The 17,956-nt window shown below is 37.3% G+C and overlaps 1 protein-coding gene across 1 annotated transcript in view; it reads left to right on the top strand.

Moving 5' to 3' along the window:
* LOC124171558 (protein bicaudal C homolog 1-B-like) overlaps positions 1–17,533 on the top strand; it is a 39,844-nt gene extending 22,311 nt beyond the window's left edge. Inside the window, exons 8-16 of the mRNA XM_046550730.1 lie at positions 1,456–1,621; positions 3,948–4,055; positions 8,405–8,701; positions 9,535–9,657; positions 9,741–9,866; positions 10,714–10,847; positions 10,927–11,113; positions 11,245–11,364; positions 16,313–17,533. Of these exons, the coding sequence (XP_046406686.1) occupies positions 1,456–1,621; positions 3,948–4,055; positions 8,405–8,701; positions 9,535–9,657; positions 9,741–9,866; positions 10,714–10,847; positions 10,927–11,113; positions 11,245–11,364; positions 16,313–16,404 (1,353 nt within the window). The 3' untranslated portion in view covers positions 16,405–17,533. The remainder of the gene's footprint in view (positions 1–1,455; positions 1,622–3,947; positions 4,056–8,404; positions 8,702–9,534; positions 9,658–9,740; positions 9,867–10,713; positions 10,848–10,926; positions 11,114–11,244; positions 11,365–16,312) is intronic.
* Positions 17,534–17,956: the final 423 nt, after the last annotated feature.

Below are 17,956 nucleotides of genomic sequence, written 5' to 3' on the forward strand. Positions count from 1 at the left end.
TGTCACCCACTAATGCAAAAACTTATGCATTAATAATGCACTTCCAAACTGGAGTATCATCATGTTTGGATTTCCTCATGGTGCTTTTATTTTGGGGAACATGGTAGATTGGATTAGATTGAAAAAACAGTGGGGGAGCTAGGCTCCTAGGGCACTTACAAAGACCTTTGTGTCAACCACCGATGATTGATCACCCATAGAGGCATATGTCCTTAGTGAAGACCAAGGGGTCCCCATACCTCCCTGGGCTCTATAAAAGGTGAGCCCAAGTGTCTAAATCGAGTCCTCATGATTGTGGGGCACTCACATATTATATGGATAGTCCTTTCTTCTCCCATCTCGTACCTCCTACACTTATTCATGTCTGCTACTGCTAGTAGGTTCAGTTGTCTCATTACATGATAGTGGCCAGTAAGCAGGCCTACTACCGATCGAAGTTGACTTCTGTTCATAAGGAGACGTCTTCTCCTGAGCCTAGGACAAGATTCTCCTATAAGTTAAGCTTGGCATAGCCATGGTGCTTCTTGCCAGATCTTTTAGTGTTGAGTAAATCCCCATAATTTGATCACGGCCATCCCTGTTGAGCAGTGGGGGGATATATGGGGGAAATGAGGGGGGGAATAAGGGGATAGATCCCCTCCAAAGCCTCAGAGAAAAAAAAAATATTTAAAGATACTGTCTAGTTTTGACATGTAATAACTGCATCTGCTTAAAGTTAAATATTTAGCGCCAAAATGATGTAAACTGTATTTCCAGGCATGTCATTTTTCAAAAATTTGCTGTTGACCTCCACCCCGATCGCCACCCCTGACCATCCCCTCCCATCCCCCTCCCAAAGCATATTCCTAGTTACGCCACTGCTGTTGAGGGTACAACTGATGGGAATGTGGTTGCCCAGTGGGTGGAGTGCTTGGATGCTGATCAAAGGGCTCAAATCTCCCGTGACACCTTCAACACCCCCAAGCAAAATTCTCAAAATGTGAGGTGGACTAGGGAAAGGAACTGGCCCCCTACCCTGATTGCACAAATGCTAATGGCTTAGTATGGAGTGAGCTCTGTCCTCACCTAGCCAAATCAACCTTAGGGCTGAATCACTGAGTGAGCAGACTATTATTTTTGGGTTCTTTCTATTCACATAAGTGTTCTGCTGAAAGAAAAAAATATTTCCAGTCCGTTCAATTGCTATGTTAAAATTTCCCATGTCATCGGCCTACCTTATTCATAACTTCTCCCACGGGGGAAGTAACCCAGAAATTTTGTGTTGTGAGGGTTCCTTTACAGATTGGATCCAGAATCCCCTCTTCATGTCATCTTGAGATATGAACTTCCAGACCCAATAATTGGATTCCTTATCGAGAGGTTCTCTTACAGACTGCATATTTCCAAAACTTGTGAGGATGATACTTTATCAGCCGAAATTCAGTCAATTAACATTTTTATTATTTTTCATTGCAGGGATCGCTACCTCTGGTTCTCAGGTTTGATGTGTGGGAGGAAGAACACCTAGGGATTGAACGTTGTAATAAAATCATGCAACTTCTAGATGTCAAAATATCGGCTCTTTTCAAGCCAAAATATGGAACCTATTCTGTTTGTGTTAAGGGCCTGGAAAGGAATGCAGGTATTACTAAAGAAATATAGATGATACGTTATCAATGCAATCGTCTAGTTTTGATGATGTTTTAGATGGTTAATGGATTGTTATATTTTTAGATATTTAAATTGGAATTGCCCCCTTCCAATGTTCATTTTTAATCAGCGCTTTGCTGTTTGTAATGCATTAGAGAATGAGATTCAGGGTTAGCTAGGAAAGGAAAAGATGTACAAGAATAAAAATATAAGTTATCATTTCTATGATGGAAATAGAAAAAATTAGTTAAGATTAGTTAAGACAAAGACTGCTACTAGGAGAGGTCAATGATAAATTATAAATATCATATTTTTAGTTTTGATCTATTTTTTCAAGATCTACTTCTCCGTATTGCCCTTAAACCTTAGACTGAGGGAACATTTTTAAACGTTTTGTACGATGACAGCAGGAAAAATGTTTTTAAACGTTTGACCATTGCTCGACTAACTACAGCAGTTTCCCAAAAATTTTATTGCTACTCAGGTAGAGCCCAAGTGCACTTTCCCTCACTGTAGGGATCGCTATACTATTTTTCTGAACTGATGGCGGCTGACCTTGAGCGTGCTCGAAACCCACCCACTCTTCTAGCCAATCACAGAAGAGCAACAGGAGAAAGTGTGGAAGAGCCCACAGTCTCTCTCCGACCTCCGTGCAGTGCACATCGCTCTCCAGCTAGCAGTGTTGCCAAGCCGAATATTTGGAGATCACATAGCGCTCGATCTGCCGCCCCCGAAAGTACCGTTATTCCCAAGGCTGGCAACGCCGATCGGCCAGATAGAGGGGAGCGGAGGGGAAAAGGGAAGGGGGTGGAGGGGAATGGAGAGGTGGAAGGGGCAGTGCTTCTCATTGGCTAGTTTCTATTTTCCACCCAGCCGCCATCAGTTCGGAAAAATGGTATAATGCGGCTTAACTCTCCCTGGCCATCCCTTACGGATGGGTGGTGCCTCCCGGCATTTCCTATGGTACTACCCATTTGGTATTGTTTCCTTCCCACTCCATGCTGTTCAGGGGCGCAGCTAGGAATTAAGGCTGGGGGGGCTTTTAGGCGCCACTAACACTTACGGGTGTGGAGGTATTGCATACCTACTAGGGTAAGCAGGAGTTGCGGGGGTCCTCCTTCAGAAAAATTTGAAGAATAATGGTTCAAAATGGCGAGTTTTACGGCTTTCTGAGGGATATTTGATAAATCCTAACACTATAAGTAATATTGATCCAAATAATAAAATGGATTAAACTTAAAAATTTCTCTGAGCTCTGCTGGGGGTTTATCCCCCCAAAACCCCCCCTCTCTGCGCCACTGATGCTGTTTAATATAACTGTGACAAGTGCCCATCTGTTGGTTAGAGAGAAAGAAGGGTTGCTGCTGTTACAAGGGTTCACTCCTTGCAAGGCACTTGGCCAGGTTAGAAGGAAAAATATTTCTTGGTTCTCTCCTGCACAGGCCGGTAGCTGAAGTCATGTATTCCTGCAGCCAAAGAGTTAAAAACTGCCATTGGGATATGTGACTGAAAGAGCTTAGAAATCACCAATGAAATGCTAGAAATGGGAAAGTTTGTGTGTGTTTAATACTTATGTTGTTGCTATCGGTATCAAGGCACAAGGAGCTGAAATAGGCTCTCCTGTTTTGTTCTTAGGCTTTCATATTTGGGCATCATATCTATTCTTAGTATAGCAAAGTGACTAAGTGTGTCTGCTAGTAGTCACTTGATTATGCTATAGCTGGTCTCAAAATTTAAATAAATGTGAATATCAGCTAAAATATTTAAACCAGTATTTGTAAATTCAGATATTTCCCTATGTTTTTGACTTGAAAATTTGTTGCCAAGGCTACTATGATATCAATTTGAAAACACACTTTCATTATGCTATTTAATTCAAAGATCAGTGAGGAAAATTAAATGTGAATGCATGTGACGAGAGTTGCCTATGTGCTAGAAATTCAACTCTGGAGGTCATCTAATCAGTGAAAAATGAAATTATAACTAGCATGTGGGGTTTTAATACTAATAGTCATCCTGGTCAATTAATCATAAGAAAATCATTCACTTTTATCTCTTTACTTAAAAAAATATGTCCTATCTGAGCACGAAAATTATGACAATTTTTTTGTCAAAATTTCTAAACCTTGTGACAAAAATTCTGTAGTCATCCATTTGGTAAAAAATGTATCACCTTAAAATTTGGTATAGGTTGGCTGCTTAGGCTGACTTTAACAATTCACTCCAAGAAAAAGTGGGAAAATAAGGCACCCTAGGGGTGGCAAGGTGGGTCACACATTAACTTCATGCTCTTCATTTTGCATATATTTATTTTTCAGGTAATTTGTATAAGGCGAGGCAGCTCCTTCTGAATTCCAGTGAACCAGCTATTCAAGCCAATATACCTCAAGCATATCTGGGAGTCGATCCATTCCAAAACCCTACTGGTATGTAATTTGACGTTTTGAAAATATTCCTGCCTCATATGTTCAATCATGTAAAATCATGACCCAAGTAATAATATTAATGACTGTCACATAAATTATGGTACAGATATCTTTTTTCCTCATCATAATGTCACATGCTGTCGGTCACAACTATGTACTTTGGTATCGCACATATGACATGACCAATGCAGTGCACGTAGTCGCATGCATATGAAAACTCCATGTAAAAAAAACTTTTCTTTTTTTTCTGGAAAAACTTTCTTTTTACTTGCAAATAATCTATTTTAAAGCAACAATCAGGCCATTAATGTCAAATTACTATTATTAAATCGAATATAAAATGCGACAATAGTATGAATAAACATATGTATATGTATTTCAGAATTCCATTTAGCTATTATCGTAAAATTCATCAAAAGTGCCATGCCATGTCACATTGGTCATTATGACTGAAAGTTATAAACTAATAATTTTTAGGTCGGCAGATTTATCAAATTATACTCAAAGGAAAATGAGCCAAATATTAAGAGGAACCGAAAAAGACAGACACTTTAGCACAGTGAGTGTATTTGTCTAAAAATCCACTGCAGGGAACGTGGTAATAACAGGCTGGGTATTTTGTCGTGGTAAAAGATATTGGGGCTCATTGTACAGGGTGGGGCAGCAGAACTTCCTTTTTTGTAATTTGCGGCATTCAGTTGGTTAGCATCGTAGCAGAGCGCTTGTGGTCTTGTTCGACAGGCAGTGCTATAAAGTTTTATCGAAGCACAGTTCAGTTGCCATCTTGCATTGGAATAGTGAGGAGTGTGCGTTTGCCGTTGAGGCCTACTTTTCGAGCGGATGTTCTGTGATCGCAACCCAGCAGGAATGTTACAGAAATAGGGTAGTTTCCTTCATCAAAGAAAACGAAATGCATCGATTGCGGTTCGTTACCCACTATTAGTGTATTCATAATATACAAATTATATGGTTTTAGAAATCCCAGTTTAGACGAATGGCAACGGTCATTTTTAACCTCATTTGAAAAAGGCCAGATTGGCGCCCATCCTATGCCACTCCACGTGACGTCACAGGGACCTAGTTTCTATATGAGTGGATAGGAGTTTTATATCGTCTGAGATTACCAATGCATGGATGAGGCACAGAGCTCAGGGAAACATGTCTTAATAATCATACATTAAAACTGGCTAAGGTCGGAAAGTTTTTCTTGTTTGATAAGGTATTAATAATCCTTATTTAAGCCAAGCGCTACCAGCTAGCATGGTACTTATCTATCTTCTAGCATCCTGCGTCGTATCAGCGCTCAGAGCCTAGCCCCTAGGTCACCTCACTTGCGGCAGCGGGAAGCAGAACAACATCACGCGGAGTTTTTCCCTGCATTCATACTTACCCGTCGCGTTTTCGCGCGCTTGAAAATTTCTCTTTTAATTTAATCACGAAAAATAGATATCGTCTTATAAAAATCTGAAAGCATGAAATACTATTCCAGGAGTAATAATCTTTCGATTTAGGCAATAAAAAAATAATAGGAAACCACCCTATACTTTTTCCCACGGCTAAATGGGTTGGACTTGGTTCCAACTAGACAGTGCAACAGCACACACTGCAGGAGCATCGATGGCTGTTTTGAGGGAACAGTTCCCAGAACACCTTATCTCAATCAGGGGTAATTTCCAGGGGCCAGCTTGATCTGCGGCTTTTGTCCCCTTGTGATTTTTTTCTATGGGGTTTTCTGAAATCCCATGTTTATGTGAACTGTCCAAGGACCCTGCAAGATTTAAAGAACAACATCCAAGAAGAAATTGCCAAAATAATGCCTGCCATGCTTGAAAAGGTCATAACAAACACCAGAAATCGGTATACTCAATGTATCAAGAATGGAGGACGTCATCTACACGATTTGATCTTCAAGACTATTTACAACAAAACTTTAGGTATGCACCTACATTGTAAAAACCAAATAAAAATTTTCTGATTCATACAATGCGTTTTATTAAGTTTAAAAAAAAAAGGAAGTTGTGCTGCCCCACCCTGTATAATTCCCATTACAAAAATAAACTACCTTCATGCTACGAAAGGCAGAACTTATTTAAGTATGCCTCAGAGTCGGTGGAAAGCATACATGCGCCCATTCAATGTGCCTTCAGTACATTGTATAAGGGCAGTAAATGACCCTTTTCTTCCTATGATTGTAAAATAATATGTAAGCATGCTAGTCTTCTTTTCGTGTTTCTGTTCTCGTGGTTTTGTATGGCTGCTTTGATAAGTGAAGTCATGTCAAAAATATTATCTTTATATCTTGGTGTACTGCTGAAGTTTCATAACTGTCATTTTTCATTTTTGTGCATGCTGATATCATCATTGATCTATTTGCTTGATTCTATGAAAACCTTGCTCCTTGCTGGGTTCATAGCAGCCCATGACTATGGTGCAGCTAGTAGGTGTAGCCACAGGGGGGAGGGATTTCCAGGTTACAACCCCCCTTGAGCCTTCAAAGCTCCTACTTTATCCAATTAATATACAGGGAAACCTCGATATAACGACACCCCACGGTGCACTAATAAACACTCGCTATAGCGAATTGTCGCTTTACCGGAGGTGGAGCAAATAATAGCCAATATACCTGTTGCGAACAGATATACAGGAACAGGAGTGGTGCGGCGACAGATAAACATCTATCCGATAAACGTAAGCATTAATCCAGACGGAAGGCGATGTTTTTTGGCATCACTAAATTTCCTTACTCAAATAACGACCAACTATTCAAACAATTTATAAGCGCCGCACTGAATAAAAATCATGCAAAGCATTGTTTCGTCATCATTATATTTATCGAACGACAGTTTACCACATAAATTTGAGACTGAGCACTCCATTAACTTCATTTCTAACAGATCGCTAGCAATTACAGAGGTTAAGGAGTCTTGATGAAAGTCTTCCGGCGGTGAAACCCTTGCTATGGCGAGAGCCAACACCGAAAGGGTCTCGTAAAAACGAATTTTTAACACGCTTATTTTAGGGTCAATTGACGGTGCATCGGCTATCTCTCGTAATAGCGGGGGCGTCGCTATAGCCCGTACTCGCTTTAACGAGGTTCCACTGTATATACTTTATTTCATTAAATATTCTTAAAATTACTGTTTTTGAGTTCTGAAGATCACTTTTTCAACATCAAAAATGTCAATTTTCAGGGGTGTTTTCCATACATCCTAGAAAGGCTCTGAAATCTCCGATGCACCTCTCCCATTTCAAAATCCTGGCTATGTCACTGGGTACAGCCAGTTATGTATTCACGAAACACATTTCTCAACATAGCAGCTGTTATATGTTCTAATACTCTTTAAATGAATTCCTCATTTGAATATAATTCCAATTCAATGTATGCGGGAATTTGCCTCACAATCAGTCCTTTGGAACGGATCAATATTGTGAAGCTAGGATCTACTATTTGAAATTTTATAGTGACTAGCAAAATGCTCACAGTTAAAGTTTTTGTCTAAAATATATTTAAATAGCTTTATTGCAAAGTAATCAATTGATCAGCTGATTGATTATTAGGTCTGCTGAGGAAACATCAAAGGAACAGGTAGGAGAAAATCACGATTCAGAGCTCCTTAACAAAATCGTGGGCTTTTTCCCTACACCAATGCCCAACTGCCGTGTTCACCCACGCACCCATTTTTTTGGTACCTTCATCCCCACCTATTTGCTCATCAAGAGTTGCCTCTGCACACCTGTACGGGGGACATATTTGGAGGTAATCTTTCCCTAGTCCCTCATTGTCCAAGAAAGTGCGGTTGAAGACTCAAAGGGCAAGTGGACACAGAGTTGTCTGGGGGTGCTTTGTTATTTTCACCAATAATGCATGCAGAACTTAACCCATCAACGCCCACAGGTGCTATATGGCACCCAGTATAGTGCCGAGCCAATACTTTTGCAATGCATAAAATATGTGAATTCTAGCTTACATTTCGGTGCACATACTTAGTAGAAGGTTTCCTCTATTATTCAGCTGGTTTGAATTGTGTCCATTGTGTCGAGCTCATATGTGCCATATTTTATAAAAACGAACTATTTGTGATTTAAAAAAACTTTGGGCGCTGACGGGTTAATGTAAAGAATTTTTTTCTGTTGATTTGCTGTAAAAAGGCATGGTGTGGGAATACATAGTGGTTTTGGTTTTCAATTATTTTTTGTGCGCTATGGATTACACCAGTGAGCAGGAGTGGAAAATGAGCATGTGGATTGACTAGCTTTACCTTTGCTGGAAGGCTAAGAGCATGAAGATAGACATGCTGCATAGTCAATGTGTTAAACTTCCTCATGGAAGTATTTCTGCTCATTTTCAGATCTATCTCTGCAAAAGATTTTGGAGGATGGCCCTCTACCATCTGAATCACCTCATAATGTTAATCCTGCCTCTTCACTGTCAAATGATTCCTCAAGAGAGATTCCCTCTGACCAAGCAAAAAGTCATACTTCGACAGTAGCATCTCAGATGGGTGAGGGCTTGAATGCAGCTGTGGGGTTGGATAGTGAATCGGTACTCTCAGACACGGAGGATGCAAAAAATTCAAGCTTTGGAAGCGGTTTATTACACTTGCTCCCAGCTAAGTCCAGCCAATCAAAATACTCTGGGAAAGAAGGTAAAGAAATACTTTTATTTTTTGATGGTACATATAATTTAGCCATAACAGAGCAATCGCTCTACATACTTGTATTTCTGGTGCACGTATTTCCTTCAATTTAAAAAATTGTACAACTCTGCAAAGAATTTTGAGAAACTAACCTTTTCTTGTTACGTTAAACTATGGATATTCTTTTCCATTACCAGAGGTATGCCTGTGTATACTTTATAAGTATTTATGGACATAAACATATAAATAAACCAATAGAAATTCATGGAAGGGGAAAGGAAGGGCCAGGAGCATAACACAAAATAGTTTAGGGCAACTGTGAAGTGGGTGATGGTTGTAGCTGAAAATCAGATCTTATACGTATTTATTAGTACTGAACTGCAATAGGAATTTTCTTTCACTTGGAAATCCCATTCTTTGAATCAAATTTTTTTTACCCTAAGTCCAATTTGATTTTTTTTTGCCTGGAAGATACCTATTTATTTTCATGCCATTCATCATGTAAAAATGTGTGGAAATAAGTCTTTGTCCATTGCATTTGAGGGGGACTGATATGGTACAAGATATTTTCTAGTATGCTCCTAAAAATCCGTTGAATCAGAATATAGTCCTGAATAATACTCTCACTGTGAGATTCCTCAACTTCTGGTAAAAATGTTGAGATATAATGTCTTTCATGTTTTGTTAATTTAGCTATGTATCGCTTCCTTTCATATTTTAATAAAAAATGTCCTCGTTCCGAAGGATATGTATGCAGTACGTCAGTCACAGTATTTTCAGTGATGTTTTGCCACATGTATTGCTGTAACAATTGAGTTATTAATTTGTCTTTATTTTCTGAGGTGGAGATATATCACCTGCTAGCAGTAGCATGAGTACATTGTCCAGTCCTTCGGGAAGACAGCTGCATTCTTCTAGGTCCATATGCTTTCAGGGCACAGATTCTGGATATGCAGAAACATGTGGTAGGCATGTGATAGGGGTACCATAAACTTAGCCTCTTGTTTTAGGTGTTCACTAGGAATTAATTAATATCAATTTGTTATAGATTCTGAATCATCAAGACCCGTAAGTGGATTTTCAATGGCAGAACCGTGGCATCAGGAGGTGAGAATTAGAAGTGAGGCGTTTAAAAAAATTAACTATGAAAGTGTGAAGCCTCTGGCTGTGAAAGGTTAGTTTGTTTGGGCTTCAGTTTGCTTGATTTTATTTAGGATATTTATTTACAAATCTGATTTTGTATCTATTATTTTTTCACCATTCTTTTACAGTAATATGTACTCATAAAGATTACTTTGTACGAAATGTAATTTTTATTTGTTATTTACTCTTTATGGTGAAATAGGGATCATTACCTTCATAATAATCATTACTTGTTTGTAATTGACAATTATTTTATTGATTTCACTGATTTAAAGGCCTACAGATGACTTCAAGTACCATAATTAGCTTGTTTAGGTTCAGCCATTCTTATGCTGTAGCCTACTTATGATAAGTACAAATATGACACCCCTTGTGTTATTACAGCAGTTATAATTGTATGTAATGCAAGAGAAATCGTAACTTCTGTGACTCGAGCAATTTCTATTGCTCAGTTATTCTGTATTTTTACTCCAATATTTAACAGTTGCCTGATGTTCTATGGAGTGGGCAGTCTTACAAGAAGTAATTGTAATTTTAATAATTACTTTTTAAAATCAGTGATTTGTAATCATAATCGATCATGTAATTTTTTTACAAAGTACATTAGATACTGTAAATGAGCTCAGTTACTTTTTCTCAGTACTTTTACCAACACTTCCTGTAGACATGGGTATTATTCATTCTAATTTCTAAGTTCTATTTGAATGGGGTTATATTTCATTGTTTCAGATGTCCTTAGGCTTTTATTTTCCAAATGGCGATTGCATTGGGAATAGGTACTTTGAAAAATTGGAAATTGTTGCTGATGTCCTGTAGACCTTGTTTCAAACAACTTGAATTTTTTCCATTTTATCTTCCATGATTTTAAATCGGTGCAGCAATGCAAGACCAACCAGATTCAGCAAAATTACGAGTGCCAAACTCTGTTTGGTCTGGTTTTGGGTTCAGTCACACAATGCCGGCCAGTGTATTGAAAGCTTGTACAGGGCAGGCAGAATTAGAAAGTCCAAAGGTAATAATTAAATTGAACATATACATCAAATAATGCTTTGCACTCTTGAAGCTCTATCTTTTTTTTTTATTCTCCCTAGAATCCAGGTGGCCAAGCATGGTGTGAGCAGCCCTATTTCCCCCTAACATATGACCTTTGTCGCTCGACTGTACCTGTTAACTCACCTTCCATGACTATGGATGCCGCTATGGCATCTATCAGTCTAAAAGGAAACACAAATGATATTATATTCTTGTTAGAAAGTATTGGCTTGGAAAGGTATTCATGTACGTATTTTGAGTGTGTATAAAAATGCTCAATAATTTGAATTACCCATTTTCTCATAGATATGCTTTTTTCTGTTAAGTATTGAGGCTGTAAACTGCCTTCATGAAAATTTTCTCCCATAACTTTGCAGATTTATTTACCTCTGAAGAATTAGACATGGAAACATTTATGACATTAGATGACAATGACTTGCGTGAACTTGGTGTTTCTACATATAACGCAAGAATGAAAATACTACGGACAATTGCAGGTAAGTACATTTTCTATTTTTATATTGTTTTGAAATCTCATTAAGCGTGGAAAGAATATTCATCATATTATTCTTTTGGCTTCTTGAAACTTTATCAAGAAAATCAATATGCTTGCCTCACAGTACTCAAAATGGAATGAAGGATAATTGAATGAAATTATGCATTTTTTGGTTGTTAACTATCCCTTCCAATTAATGGGTCATGGAGAAAGGGTCAAGGGTGGATTTAGAAGTTTTAAAATGTAAGGACCTTATTTTTAGTAATTTCTATAACTTTTTTTGTCCTGTGGACCAGCTTTCCCCATAAGAAATACATTTTTTCAGATCAGCCCTATCAGACAGTGTTTGAGCAAGCCCTAAGCAAGATATTAGGGTTCTAAATATTAAAATGTTTGAGGGATAAATTCCAAGGTTTATCAACCATAAATGACCCCTTTATCCCCCAAAAATCCCTTACCCCCCCTCAGAACCACCCCTCTTCCAAAAAGTTTTTCTGTCCATGGCCATGTCTTCGAGAATGGAGGGTCAAGTTGTTTCTCAGCTTAACTACCCTGGAGATAAAGGCTTACTGCGTCAATATCAACCCTCATATGGGTTCGCTGCGCCTTAGCGGCACTCGTGGTTTTAAAAGCGGTGTAAAATTTTTCCATTCCTATGGATCATTTTGCAATTTTCAGTGGTCTATTTTTTCTTCTTTCTTCGTTTACACATATAATTTTGTTTGCATAGTGTTGATAATTTACATTTTATTGGCCTCTAATGAAAAAAGTTACGTTGTTGGATTTATGGCGCCACTGAGGTGCCGAGAATTTCCTCTTCGCCATGTCGGGGACGACTGCACTCTCAATGTTAATGTCAAAGCAATTATGTTTCGTATGAAATTGTATAATCTATTTTTAATCATATTATTTAATTTTTTAAACCTTATAAACCAAATAAAATAATTTAGCAAAAGGAAAATATTACAATACCAATTTTGCTTTCTCTATTAGCTAAGAGTCATTGTTTGCCTCGTTATAATGTTCATTGACAAAACTTCATCTTCTTGCAAGAATTAGTCATAGAAACTCATGGCTAGCCAAGGTTGTTTTTTCCATGGCCTCCAACTTAGTTTTGCTTGGGCACCTTCTCCGCTCAGCGTCCACATACCTGTCGTGGTGATAGTCACCTTTGGGCAAAGTCCAGGGTTACTATGTTTAGAATTTACACCAAGCAGCAATTCTAGGAAAATTTTAACACAAGGTGTTATCCGAATTCGTAGAACAATGCTTCCTCACCGTTGTGTGAATATTTCTTGCTGAATGAGTAACTGTAACTCACCAGGAGATTCAAAGGTTTCACCAACCACCGAGAAGAACATATTGCATGGCTACGGTTATGTCTTGTATCTCTCATTTGATATATTCCTTTGCGGCTGCGATAGTCTACACAAAATTGCTGGCGTAAAAGACTTTTATTCGGTCCTCACTTTTAGCATTTAGATACATAAAAATATGGACAATATAAACCTTAAAAAGTGGAGTTTGTCCAGCCCTGCATACCACAAAAAATATTTAAAACAACCATTACACATGAAATTAAAACTTTCATTTGAAAATAACAGACAAAGGGAACAGAAATAGAGAGCATTACGGCAATAAATGGAAAAGAATGCAGCGTTCAAGATTTTTTATTATAACTTCCACAATAATGGGTTAAATCCAGAAAAACACGGTGAGAAATAAAGATAATAGATGTATTTACCATTATCAATCAGAAAAATTGTAAATAAAGGCTAACTTTGAAAGATAATAACAAAAAATGATGCAGCTCCGCTGTGGTACCGTAAATCCAACGACGTAACTAAATTTGTAAATCTGTATGAAGGTTAAATGATTCTAAGGCTGCTGCCAGGGGTATAGGCCTCTCATCCCCTCAGAGAACATGCCATTGGTGATGAAAGCCAGTTGCAATGGAAGTACTCTTTTAGAATAAGCGCAAGTCCATGCACTGGAGCTGCATTACAGTTGGTATTAGTTAGTTCCATAACTTTTCTCCTGTGAACCAGATTTCTCCAAAAGAAATAGATCTCTCAGACTCACCCTATCAAAAAGTGTTTGAGCAGTAAATAACACAGCAAGTTATTGGGGTTCAAATCCCCTGAAATGTTTAAGAGAGAAATTCCATGATGTACCACCTTCAAATGACCCCTCTGCCCTCAAAAAATTCATCACAGAGTCCAACTTTACAGAGATATAAGTTATTACATTATACTCAGTTATGTGCTGATCCCACCTTGTCTACAGTTGTTTTCAATTGGTGGTATTTGTGCTGTTGTGGGGGAGACAACCATTTTCCAACAATTGAATGTACTTAGTTGAATGCACTCAGTTTGAAAATATTTCTCGGACGTAAGGGTGACATGCATGGATTTCATAAAACAGTATTGGCTTCACCAGAGTTAGGTAAGGTGCTCCTTTGACTCTCTTGCTTGCATTCATCCCTAAATTGAATGGCATGCCTTAGTGTTTTTGCATTGTTTATGGGAGCTATGCCTGTTTTTCCTATTCCACTGTTGGGCATGTGATATGTGGATCTAGAGCTCAGACCCTCATTTGCACTGTCAAATGTAAAAAAAAAATTTCCCATGGAAGGGTGAAACAATTTATGTATTCTGTAAAATTTGCTCATTTGTGGAGAAAGGTGAGGAAAGTTTTTTTTGGGAAAAGGGTAGTAGTCATATTGGTTTTGATGGAATTGTAGATACATTGTTGGGTTTTCCCAAGGGTAAACTTCTCGGGATTCCCACCGGGTTAATTCTTCCATAATGGAGAGGGTTTCAAGCTCCGACTCGGGGCTCATCTTCAGGGTTGAATGTTGTTTTCTTTGTTTGTAAAAGTTGACCATTATGGAAAAATTAACCCGGTGGGAATCCTGAGAAGAGTTTACCCACATCATTTGCAGGGAAACCATCAAATCATATCTTGGATTCTCATAGCCTCTGTACGTAATGGGGTTGGGGGTCGGATCATTGGAAATATTAAATTACCTATTCTTCTCCATGGAGCCAGATTTAAATAAGTCCTCAGACTTCATTCTGGTTCTATGGTATGTTACATGCCAAAGGATTGAAAAATCCTCATCAAAAATCGTATAGAAAAATCGGACCCCTAGGCTGGGTATGTAATTCACAAAACATTGTTTAATTTCTAAAATATTAGGCATCGGGCAACCTCTGAAAAAACGCATTTAATTTACACATGATTTTTAGATACATGCCAACTCCTCTCTAAAACTTCCAAATTTTTACATATCAATAGAAGTTACAATGAGGAATCATGTTTTACCAAGTACAATAGATTCCGTTTAATGGGTCCACCGGTTACTTGGGGCAGCCGCTTAATTGGGGCAGATCTTGAAGAACAGAACCCAATAGAGGAATATCCCAGAGTATTCTCCGCTTAATTGGGACAGCATGCCGCTTTATTGGGCCATGAGTCGGCGACATAGACTATACTTGCGATCAAATTAAAATTTTTTGTTTTCAGAATACTATTTCTTTATATTTTCCTCCTTTGATTTACTCTTATTTTTCACAAATGTTCCTATTCTTGCCCTATTTTGAAAGCTCTTGTTGTTATATTATCTACAAGAGGATATGACTTTCTTTAATAGGACTTACAGAAGACATTCATTCAGTGTCGCCTGAGGCTGTGAAAAATATTTTTAACTAAATTGTTATAATTCTTAAAAATCATAATAAATTAACTAAACTCACTGATTTATTAATCAAATTAATAGTTTAATAAACTTATGTTGTATTATGAGCATTCTTTATTCTTCTTTCTATCATTTCAACATTTGTCTATGCATTCGCCTAATTGGGGCAGCCGCTTAATTGGGGCAAAGTCCCGATATGTCCCAATTAACCGGAATCTACTGTATAAAGAATGATGGCATTTTTGAATGAACCCAATTCCCTGAGAGGTGCCAGAATTCTGCTCCTGCTGAAATTACGCACTGACATAAAGTGTAGTAATTGTGACTTTGATTACATGGGTTAAATTGGGTGGAATATGAAGGGGAAGTCATTTGATCATTGTGAAGTCTTCAGACACTTCCAAATAAAATGCCTTGTTATGTCAAGTATGTATTACATGCAGGACATTGAAGAGACTTCTTGGCTGCCCCTTTCCATGCCTCTGTCCTTGTTTCCTGCTCTGCCTCGCTATCAAATTCCCTGTTTGATCCATTTATCGTCTGCATTGACTTCATTGTGGTGTACCCCCTTATTTTCCACATCTGCATTCCTTTACATTTTTAAAGACAATTCTTAACCCATCATTTTATCAAAAAAATCTTTAGACCTGAATGTCAATAGTATATCATGCAGTGAAAGGGTTAAAATAGGTGTGGACATGGCATTGTTTTTGTGAAAATTTGCAGAGATATAAGTCATTACGTTATATTCAGTTGTTTGCTGATTCCACATAGTCTACAATTGTTTACACTGACTTCTTTTGTTCAAGAAAGAGCTGAAATTAGATTGAATTCTTCAGAAGTACCGTATTTATCTGAATATAGTCCCCCCCTTTATTTCCAAAAATTCCCGTGGTAAAAGTAAAGGGGGACTATATTCAAGCATATTTTTTAAATATTTTCCCCAAACTGAGGCCTCAAAATTAGGGGGGGACTATATTCGGAGAAATTCGGTACTTAAACAGCTGCAATTTTAGGACAAGTGTACTTTCAAGTGAAAGCTTTGGAATACGCTTTTTGCATTATTGAGATTCAATTTGTGTATTACAAAACTGTTTATAATTTTTAGTAATTCAGTCTAGCCTTTCCAGATTTGTGGATCAAAAGTTGGATCAACATTTGCAGTTTGTGTGCTTTGTTTCCTTAAAACAAGATGTGGAAAGAAAAGTTGTGTTTCTTTGCTCAGCTGTGCCCAATATTAATTTTTCAGAACTAAGAAAAAGCTATTTCAGTGATGATAGTGCTACTGGTGCTGAATATAAGGCTGGGACATCTTCCCAATGGGGCAGATTCGGCTTCTGACTTAATTATCACTTAAGTAATGTGGACATATTTTCTATTTGTGTATTTATTATTGCAACTGTCAATTATCTGGAAGATAACAGTTTTTATGAAAATCATATTATAAAATAGACGAATACACTGCAGCATTATACCAAAGAGCCTTACTTATCTCAATGAAACAATTTATCCAACTGCTTCAGCATCCCAGTATAATTACTATTTTTGCATGAATTATATTACTGTGACTGAAACTAGTGCTAGCAACATAAATTGAATATTGATAGTTTTATTGCCATGAAATACCGAAAGTTGTTTACCAAATTTGGCATACTTTAATGTAGTTTATTGTGAAATTTATTTTTCTTTGTTTGTTAACCTAAGTCATTGAAAAGCATGGTTCAGTGGCATATTTTATGCCATTAAAGGATTTTTCTTGTGCATGTTATATGTATGGCAGTTGATTATTATGTAGATGGAATTTTATTGTTTATATTTGGCTGACTCATGTTTCATGCTTATGATGTCTTCCTTACAAAAATGTGAAACTTGAAGGTTAATGAAGTTGTTGCTTGTTTGTGCCCGTGTTTGTGCTGTGAATTTAGTTCTTTGCCTATTTAGTTTTGTTAATTGCGAGCCAGTGATTGTCTCGGCATGTTTTCAAGCTTAACAATCCATGTATGTGATTGTGGTGATTCATATTTTTTTCATTTAATTAAATTGGAGTATATCCTGCTATATTTAAGGACAATGGAAACTATTGAGGCTATAACCCTCAATATTGTCTTTTGTATTCTGGGCATTCTCAGTAGTTTTATGCCTATTCAATGGTATGGAACATTAAAAATTGACATCAGAGTGCCTTGATTATGAATTTTAGCCAATATAAATTAATAGTTGATCTAGGGTCTTTTTGAGTAGTGTCTAGTTAACTTTCAGCTTTATTCGAAGCAACAGTTGGTTCTTCAGGTTCAGAAGAGGTTTGCATTTGTTCAGCTGTTGAATTTGGTGCTTTATATCCGCATTATCTATGCGATGAACATTGTTTGATTTTTATCTTTTGTGATTTCGATGAGATGTTAAGCACTCATATTTTGAATTGTTAATTTATGTAATGTGAATTATTTAAAATAAAATAATTTCATTCGTATTCAGCAACACATTTTCGCGTTGTTTATTTTAGCATTTAAGTTAGCTGGTATCTCACTCTCCTTTGCAGGCCTGAGTTTGATTTGACCTCTTCATCTTTTGCAGGCAGCATAATTAATAGGTTTTACAAATTCCATATTTGTAATCTAATTATTAAGTATGCAATACATATTTATTTCCATTTACAATAAGAAAAATATTGAATATTTAATAAACTGCAATCCAATGTTAAGTAAGCCTTCTGAAAAATATAAACCCCATTCGTAACTGGTATGCATTTTCATTCATGTAAGTCAGTTTTCACTGCATATGTTGACAACTGTGTGTGCATTGAGCTAACCTCTCCACTTATCTTGGGTGAGTAATGTCAACCTTTTTCTCTCAGATTTTTTTCCAACTCTGGAATTCTTAGAACTTCATTGCC

The sequence above is a fragment of the Ischnura elegans genome, chromosome X (assembly GCF_921293095.1).
Source record: "Ischnura elegans chromosome X, ioIscEleg1.1, whole genome shotgun sequence".
Classification (NCBI taxonomy): domain Eukaryota; kingdom Metazoa; phylum Arthropoda; class Insecta; order Odonata; family Coenagrionidae; genus Ischnura; species Ischnura elegans.